Raw genomic sequence first — 9,614 nt, 5'->3', positions numbered from 1 at the left:
ACCGTTCATATTCAATTCATATATGATTATTTCATATAATGTTATTGTATCATCTTATTATTATAATGATATTTCCTTGATTTAAAGTTCACCTGCTCGAAGAATATTTTCATGGTAGCAACATTTTAGGGTCAGGACGCAGTGTGGCTGTTTGTCCACTAGAGGTCAGGGACAGAATAGAATTGGAGCAGCTGAGACAGAAACCTCACACGATGAAGAATAACAACAGAACCATAATCAAATTTTAAGTTTCAAACCCAGTTTACTGTGAAATAATGGACTTACTCTGCTTTTAAAACTCCCATATGACTATTATTCAATTTCCAGGAAGGTCCACCAGAGGCTCCAGATGTTGACTCATCATTGAGGCTCCACATTTTATTCACTTAAGACTTAAAAGTTACAGTTTTTGCAAAGACTGTTGGACGACATGACAGCTCCCCAAAGTGAAACCAAAACACCCCGGTTGCCCCCTGGTGGCTGAATGCAGTATAAGTCAGGAAACCCGCCTGATATTTGAAGCAATAGTTTTACTGAGGAAGAAGCAGTTCTTCCACCAGATTGTGTTTGTGTTGTTTGTGTGTGTTTGCTCCCAGAGTCAGAGCTTTCTGCAGTCGACTCATTTGGTCTGGAGTCGGAGCCGGATCCTCGTAATGAAGGCGCAGCCAGGGGGCGCCTGAGAGCACAAACATCATCATCATCATCATCATCATCATCATCATCATCATCATCATCATCATCATCATCATCATCATCATCATCATCATCATCATCATCATCATCGTCATCTTCTTCGTCATCTTCGTCATCTTCGTCATCTTCATCATCTCCTCTCACCTGTTTCGACCTTTTGACCAAGTGACACCAGCAGCTCCGCCCCCACACTGTGATTGATAGGTTCTCCAGCCTTCGATCGCCCCGCCCCCAGCTTATGAAGAATTTCAGCTAATACGAAACCATCAACATCCTTTACCACTCCTGAGAGAGAGAGAGAGAGAGAGAGAGAGAGAGAGAGAGAGAGAGAGAGAGAGAGAGAGAGAGAGAGAGAGAGAGAGAGAGAGAGAGAGAGAGAGAGAGAGAGAGAGAGAGGTAGAGAGAGGTAGAGAGAGAGAGAGAGAGAGAGAGAGAGAGAGAGAGAGAGAGAGAGAGATGAATTCAATCAACTCCAATAGTTATTCTGTGGCCTTGTAACCGAAGTTAATATTAATCTCCTCAGTGCCTCAAATGTTTATCAGCAGAAATATTTAAGATGATTTTACGTTAATTAACAAATTCAACATGAAATGAATTTTAAATCGTTTTTATATATATATTTAGTTACCGTCTGCAGGAGTCGTCAGTTCAATCTGATGTCGAGCTTTTCTCAGGACACTGAAATAATCTGTGTGAGCGGAGCACAGCGAGCGACACGTCTCCGTGGCAACGCCCTGAAACTCCATCATGGCCTGAAACTTCATCAGAGCTGCTCCGCTGGTCACAGCCTCACGGATCTGCTTACTGCCTTCTGATAGGTCAGACACCGAGCTGGTCATCAGCAGCAGCACACCTCCTACACTCACACACACAGGTGCTGTCTGTTAGTGTGATACAGGTGATTCCTGAGGAACTTCTATCTATGACAACAGACATTGACATTGATTTGCAGTTTTCTAATGATTAAAAGTAGGTGAGTGTAAAGTGGGAGTTAATATTTTGCCGGTCGTCTGCAGCTCCTGTTTCCTGTGAACTCGTTAATGTCCAGACATTTATCAGTGGATCACTGTGACACTGGAGAACATTTTAAAATATGATGATTCTCCGGCAGGCTGTGGAATCTTTAGTTAAAAGGAACGTTCTTTATTCTTTAAAAAAATGATCTAAACTGCAGTGGTGGGAAGTACATAAATACATAACTCGAAGCAGCAAGTGGTTAACTTTTCTTAAAGAAAATATTGGAAGTAGTTGGTTTAAACAAAAACTGTTGGCAAATAGACTATCATTGGTTGGCTGTATCTGATTAGTCTTACACGTCCACGTAAACAAAACAAACAGATTTAAAACAAGTCGAGAAGGAAAAACAAACAACACAACCAATTATATAAGCAAACGCAAAAACAACTTTCAGCCAACACAACCAAAAACAAACACTGTGTCGTGGACTACTGCATATTCACGCACACAATTCAATTTTTAATGGACCTCGCCAAATGGAACCCTGGGTAATCAGGCCCAGTTTTCCACTCACTATAATGCCAATATAATTTTTGCAAAGATATTATATATCTATATATTGCCAATTCCAATCCTAAGTCGCCCTTTGTGCTGACTCAATACAACTTAAAAGCTGTTGAGTCGTTATATATGTATTGTACAAACTGGCTGATGTGTACAACTTCAAGCGTTGTGTCTTCACTTTGTCGTCCCTACAGGCAAGATACCCTACAGGTGTATTTGTCACCCTGCTGGAAACAAATGCAAACACAAACGCAGGCCCATTCAGTGAAGATAGTCTAATGATAAATAAACAGGCTTACATGTAGATGCGTGGACAAGCTGGCGGGCAGGTACACAGGCAGGTAAACATCCAGGCAGTTACAAAATTCCGCTACTAGACACAAAAGGTTCATAAACTGACAAACCAACGAGGAGATGCTTACAAAGGCAACTGTAAATACTGGTTTTGGTGATGAGGGAGGTGGGATCAGGTGCGTGGGCGAGGACGGAAGTGGAATTTTGGAAAGAAAAATGACAAATTAAATAAAAGTGCGGGGACATCAGGTGGAGACATGGAGAAGTGCAGGTCTGGGGAGATGACATAGACATTTTTTGAAATTGTATTTTATAGTTGGTACTTTCCAGGGTTGAGCAATCCTGGTTAGTGTTGAAGTGCCGTCAAGCGAGACACTGATAATTTATAAATTTCAAAATAAAGTCACCAAAATACTGTAACCAAATTTGCACCTAAAGATATTCAATTGGATGTATTTTGTAGATGTAATTTAGCATATTTCCTTTTTTTTTCTTCTCTGTACTAGCACTGTCCAGGCTGTTAACAAAAGAGAAACTATCTTATTTTGTGTGCCTTTCCCTTTGCTGAGTTATCATAAGGGGCATTGTGTATCACTCCTGCTACTGATGAAAGGTCCATATTTAGTGATATTTACAGACTTTTTAGTGGTTATACTTTGGTCTATTAGTGTACTTAGGTAGACTCAAGAGGCACTTGTTTATTCTGTTTTGTTGATTCTTTGCACTTGTCCAATACTATTTTAACCTCACCATCTCGGGTTCAAAATTTGTAAACTTATACATTATATATCGTATTGTTATAATTTTTCAGTCAGTTGAAATAAATCCTGAAGAGAACAATTTTGGGTAGTTTCGTGTCTGTATAGGCCTACTATAAAAAGCACTTAGCATTTAAAATTTTGGTACTTGTACTTTTACTTTTGATACTTAAGTAAATTTCAACACCAGATACTTCTGATACTTAAGTACAGTCAATATGAGCGACTCTAAGACTTTTACTCAAGTTATTTTCTGACGGGTGACTTTTACTTTTACCGGAGTCACTTTCAAGTAAGATATCTGTACTTTTACTCAAGTGTGGCTTTCAAGTACTTTATACACCACTGCTAAACTGTGACTTTGGTAATTCACAGGACAAAGTGAGGTGTTGTACCGAGAGTGGTCACCAGCTCCATCACGTCTTCAGGTCCATTTCCCTTCAGCGTCTCCAGAGACTCCATCACCTCCAGGCTGTTGCCCACACATCGACCAATCGTAGCGTCCATACGACTCAGGACCGCCCCCGTACGCATGCCCAGACCGTTTCCTGCGTTCACCTGAAACATGAAATCTAGACTTTATCACAAACTAAACAAAAATCTATGCTTGTTTCATTTCTTTGAAAACATGGGGGAGGCAGTGTAATGGAAAATTCCACTGATCAATGTCTTACCACTGTTTTGACTGTTTTCTGTGCACTAAGCTGATGCAACCTCAAGGTTCATGACCTAGCTTGGTACTTTCATCTCCGGTTGACGTTTATCTGGGCAACTGGGAGCTGGGGTTGATTCCTCTTTCTGTAGTGTTAGTGCCAGTTGCCAGACGTTTCCTGTCTGTTTTCTATTTTGTTTCCTGCTTTACCAGAATGTATAAAAACCTTCCTTTTTAACTATTTGTTGAAACTCGAAGAAAACTCCGGTCTGAGAAACGCTTTATTTCACATCTCGAGATAAATTTTCGAGGCACAGAATTCCACAAAAGTTCTGTCAATGAAACTCACTTCCACTCCTAATATTTGAGCTTTAATTACGTGTTGATTAATCAATAAATTGATTGACACATTAAAATCTACAGAAACTTAAATAATTACTGGTTCCAGCATCTTGAATGAAAATATAAGTATAGGAAAAATTGTAAAATCTTCCCAGTGTTTTGATTTAAATGTTCGTACCAGAGACTGAGCCAGTTGTCTAGCACTTTCCAGATCTTTATACAGAGCAGCTTTTCCAAACTTCACGTCCAGCACCAGAGCCGTCAGAGACTCTGCACCTTTCTTAGAAATAATCGAACCTGAAAAACACAACGACCACATATTCAAATTCTCATTTACTGATCAGAGTTGGTTTTAATAGTGTTGGATGGAGTCAGGTTTCTGTCCGGTACCTGTGATGAGAGGCAAACTGTCCACGGTGCTGGTGGCGTCCCGCAGGGCGTACAGGACCCGGTCTGCAGGGACCAGCCTCTCCGTCTGACCCACAATGCAACAGCCCACAGAGCCCAGGATCCTCTGAACCTGTAATTAATGTCAATTAACCATTATAGTGTTCATAGTGAAGCAGATCATTGTAAATCAAACAGTAAGTAAATGGATGTTTTGTTGTTTACCTGCTCAGCTGATTGGTGGATGTCGAATCCTGGAATCGACTCCAGTTTATCCAGGGTACCTCCTGTATGAGCTAAGCCCCGCCCACTGATCATAGGTACCTGTTGAAGACAAAGCACCTGAGATTAGAGAATCACACACGTTCCATTTTATAAAAACATTTGATCAGGAACATGAAAACTTTCTATTAAAAGTCTCTTTAATAAGTAGTTGATTAGGACACACCCACCTTGCAGCCACAGGCGGCGAGCGCAGGCGCTAACACAAGGCTGATTTTATCTCCCACGCCACCGGTCGAGTGTTTGTCAACCAGGAGCCCCGCCCACTCCTTTGGCCATGACATCACTTCACCCGATGACATCATCTCCCTAGTGAGGGTCTCGGTTTCCGTGACGACCATCCCCTTCTGCCAGATCGCCATGAGCATCGCACCTCAACAGAAGAAGAGACACGAGTAAGAAGCAGCTGATTCAGTCCGGTTAGTTTGAGGCAGGTGAGCTGTTTGTACCTATCTGACATTCCTGGATAGTTTGGTTTGTGACAGCGTTGATGAAAGTTCCGATTTCCTCGTCGCTCAGTGTTTCTCCGTCTCTCTTCTTCTTGATCAGATCTGGTATCGACAGCATGTTGACCTGAAAACAGAAAAGAATCTCCCATTTCTCTGAATCATCTTTGAGATGTTTCCACGACCAAATACAAAGATGGACGACAGTTTCAGCTGGAGTATTTCACCAAGCAGATGAACGATGCTCACCATGGAGGCTGGAGCACGAAGATGGATTGGATCTTTCACACCATCAGACACATGCCCAACGAACACTGAGTGTGTGTGTGTAGATATAATGTTAATTTATATACAACATACACTTAGACTGTGTTTACTGCACTTTCGTCTTCGACGATGATGAGATGTGATAAAGTTTAAGCCTGGGCGGCTGTGGCTGAGGGGTAGAGTGGTCGTCCTCCAACCTGAAGGTCGGCGGTTCGATCCCCAGTCTGAACCATCTGCATGCTGAAGTGTCCTTGGGCAAGATGCTGAACCCTCAATAGCCCCCCATAGAATAACAAAGTGCTGCAAGTAGATGCACTGTATGAATGTGTGTGTGAATGGGTGAATGTGAAACTGTACTGTAAAGCGCTTTGAGTGGTCATCATCAGACTAGAAAAGCGCTATATAAATACAAATCCATTTACCATTTACCATTTTAAAGGGAAGTGGAGATGTGTCACCATCTTTATTAACGGAGAGCTCTGCTGCTCTGACTGTGGTTATTCAGTCGGCTTCTCCTTCATCTGTCATTCATTCACAGCCTGAAACTTTGAACACGTCAAATACAGATTATCTCATTCTGCTCTGAACGAAGAAGCCGGTTCTACAGGATTCCAAACAAGCTCCACTCCTCATTTTTGAGATTCACGTGGCACAAAAAATATTTTTAGTATTGATCTGCTCCTGAGCTTCCTGCCGGCCTGGAGCAGGTCGCCCAGACTAAGTGACTTAGAGTGTTTATTAAAACCAAGTGCTCCTTCTCTTGGAAGCTTCTCCACTCAGAAGGTTCCTAGTCACTAAAAAATCTAAAAACTAGACCAAAAACATCATCATACATTCAAAATGCGATCATTCTAAGTTGTCCCTGGTCCCTACCTGGTCTGGTGTTCGCAGCCTGTCAAGTGCCATCGACTCTTGAGTGATCATCAAGCAGCCACAGGTCAAGTTCACCGGCCAATGGGAGCTCAGGGAGGAGGATATAACAGGCCAAAAGAGCCAATCATGTCCCAGCTCTGGTTTACTCAAAGACAAATAAAAATCTATGTCTGCTTGAGGTTGCTGCCCTTTCACACAGTCTGAGGGTCGTCTGAGATGTTCATAATGTCGTATGCAAAACATGTGCAAAGATAAAGCCACAGATTAATGTCTGGTTATAGAGTCATGATTGGAAGGAACAGATACATATTATAGAAAATGTGTTCTACTCCTTTTACTTTGTTCCTTTAAACCTGGTGATCAACACATGGAACCTGATCCCAGTGGCTGAACCCAGTCAGTTCACACTCATACCTTTACTTCTAAAGGGGACATGTCATGTTGTTGAACATTTATTTGTGTCTGAAAATCATCGATCTGAGGGATCAGAGGTGCAACAGGTCCAAGTTTTCCACCTTAAGAAAAATTGGTGTCTACATATCTCCTGGTAAATATTCCTTAAAGATGGACGGCGAAAAACGGACAAAATTATCCTTTGTCCAACGGCTGATGTGGAGTCTCTAGTTATCTATAAGAGAAAGGTTTTTCTGTGATTTGAACACGATGGGGCGGGAGTCCGAATATGAAATTATATTTTGGACGTAAAATAAAAATGTATCCTACCCTAATGTTTAACACACGGAAACATCCATAAAGTTTTACCATCTTCAGTAGGCAGGCAGGATTCAGCATAAACTCGGTAGCTATATATTTCACCAGACCCATTCACACACATACAGCAGACAGCCTGACCTCAGCTTTACACTGTAACTGTATGTGATCTTTATTACTGATAATGACCAAAAGTTGTTTAAGCTCTAACACTTATTTTACTGTTTGTTGTGTTGATTATCAATATTGACACAAAAACATGGGCTCAATATAAAACAAACTAGATTCAAAGTCTTGAAACTAGATTTTGTCAAACCTGGTGCAGTTATATTCTGCTACTGAAGTCTACCTGGAGGTCTGCAGATCTTTTCCCTGAAGTCAGTTACTTAGAGTGTGTGAAGGTGTCGAGACGTCATGAGATCAGTGATTAACTCGACTTTATCGCCAAAACAAAGTCAGAGGTTACAAACCTGTTGAATCCGTTGAGTCTCACCTTGAAAGAACCACACATGAAGTCCAGACTCTTTGTAGTAAATGACAGTTTATTATAAAGATTACAGTCTGTTGCGTTGCAGAGCTCATCAGTTGTCATCGTGTGCTCAATTTGTTTTTAGAAAAGGAAAAAAAAATACAAATCACGCCACTCACTCCAAAAGAAACTACAAACATACTTTAAAAAGAGGAAGCCAGAAAGGGGGGTGGGGGTCGGGTGGGGGGTTAACCTTAAAACCATAAAACCATTAGAACCAGGTGAAAATCAGGAGGAGGAGGGTTTCACACAGAAGTTAAAAGCCAGGGTTCTCAGCCAATCTGCAGGAAGTTGAGGAATTAGTACATTAGGACTGGTTGATCTTCGTATTTACGGTTTTTCTCAGTTAATTGGAAGTAGTTTCTTGATGTAAGAAGAATCAAACCAAAGATCTTCATGTAATTGAGACCGAGCAACAGTTCAGTCCACCAGAGTTCTTCGTCAGCCATCATCAGGATCTGTTTGGTTTATTTCCGTGTGACAAACAACGTCAAGGTGCATTACTGCCATCTAGTGGAGCTCTAACTCAAAGAGATTTGAACAAAACCATTGTTGTGAATTTACAAACCATCATTGGCATTTGATGAATGGTTCAAATTTAGTGTTGTACGTTCAGCATCCTTGAGATCTAAAAACCATCGCTGCTTTTCGTTGATGCCTGATGAAGATCTCTGGAGGATAGAAAGTTGGCTGACGAATCCCACGAGATGTGAATGACCTCATGTCAGCAGGGACCTGAGGTCACATGTCATCACTGAACGAAAACCAAACTACTTTAAATGTTGCAGAGAGGGCGACGGCTCGTTCCGCGATTTACTCTGTACAGTTAATTTAGTCCATTGCGATATAAACTACACAGACATACAGCATTTATCTGTCATATGTGATATTCACTCAGTGTAAACAGCTACACAACAGGCACTTTCTTGGTCTGTGAAACCAGGAATGTTGGTTCAAAAGATGTTTGTGGTGTAAACAGCTGGTTTCATTTGGATCGTCAAGCGTAGAAGGCGACGTTATTTAAATGAATCATTAAATGTCCAATGTTTACTGGGCAGTGCAGGTTAATCAGTCCACAAGGACACACTAAATTCAGATTTAGAGTCAGAAAATTATACCTAGAATCTTTTTTTTATACTTTGTGGTCAATGGCGTCCATTTTATATGAACGTGCTATAAAAAGTGACATAACATTGACATATCAACTTTTAAAGATGATATGTTGAACTCTGATTCAGCTGGAGTTTGTCTCCCTCTCATTTAGCTCTTGTTTTGGTCTCCACCACCTCCTGACTAACGGCGTCTGTCTGTAGATTTATGCTGATTAAGTTGAAAAACATTTTCAGGAGAGATTCCGGATGTATTCAGAACTGGTTTTGAAGTTGTCCCCCAATAATTCAAATCTAAATGTCTCATCACGCAAAATCTAATCTCTTCTTTTCACTAGAACATCTCACACATACAAATAGCTTGTCTGAGCAGTGGGAAACATTTACAAATATAAAAACTTTGTCGTTTTTAAAAATTCAGCATGCAAAAAGTTAGAATTGATCTTGATTAGATTTGAGTCCTCAACAGTTTTACAGATGTTTCATTTATAATTGAGGTCAACGGGAGATATTGTGTTGTTGTACTACTGCAGTTGGCCACAGGGGCGAACGAGGAGCCAGCTGATTGGTCGTGTTAAGACGTGTTGTCCTAATACTTTGTGTATACGACACAGGGATGTTGTAGCCATGTTGGTCTAAGAATGTGAGTTGAAACTGATCTTTTATTAGCATCAGGCTAACAGCTGATATGTAGGTGTTTACAAAGTCTGAATACCACAAACGGATAGAGACCTCATAGACCAAAATATT

General features: G+C 41.0%; 1 protein-coding gene across 2 annotated transcripts; it reads right to left on the bottom strand.

The window, feature by feature from the left end:
• Positions 1–237: 237 nt before the first annotated feature.
• Positions 238–6,574, bottom strand: tymp (thymidine phosphorylase). Of its 2 annotated transcripts, none has more exons than XM_061077376.1 (10): positions 6,516–6,574; positions 5,379–5,502; positions 5,100–5,302; positions 4,873–4,971; positions 4,651–4,780; positions 4,439–4,557; positions 3,662–3,824; positions 1,322–1,549; positions 838–978; positions 238–676 (listed from the first exon to the last, which is right to left on the bottom strand). In XM_061077376.1, exons 1-10 carry the CDS (start codon positions 6,564–6,566, stop codon positions 531–533), a joined length of 1,404 nt encoding a protein of 467 aa, XP_060933359.1. In that variant the 5' UTR covers positions 6,567–6,574; the 3' UTR covers positions 238–530. The 2 variants fall into 2 exon arrangements, with proteins under 2 accessions (XP_060933359.1, XP_060933367.1); XM_061077384.1 differs by lacking the exon at positions 6,516–6,574 and adding an exon at positions 5,625–5,711.
• Between the last annotated feature and the right edge of the window lie 3,040 nt (positions 6,575–9,614).

Source organism: Limanda limanda, chromosome 1 (assembly GCF_963576545.1).
Source record: "Limanda limanda chromosome 1, fLimLim1.1, whole genome shotgun sequence".
Taxonomy (NCBI): domain Eukaryota; kingdom Metazoa; phylum Chordata; class Actinopteri; order Pleuronectiformes; family Pleuronectidae; genus Limanda; species Limanda limanda.
The sequence above is the reverse complement of the archived record's forward strand: the minus strand, read 5'-3'. Positions and strand labels throughout refer to the sequence as shown.

Excerpts from the sequence above, each read along its gene's own strand:
- tymp (XM_061077376.1), bottom strand. The coding sequence starts at position 6,566 with ATGATCACTCAAGAGTCGATGGCACTTGACAGGCTGCGAACACCAGAC. Across the intron at positions 5,303-5,378 it reads TATCCAGGAATGTCAGATAG|GTGCGATGCTCATGGCGATC; the intron begins GTACAAACAGCT and ends TCTTCTGTTGAG. Across the intron at positions 4,781-4,872 it reads TCCACCAATCAGCTGAGCAG|GTTCAGAGGATCCTGGGCTC; the intron begins GTAAACAACAAA and ends CATTAATTACAG.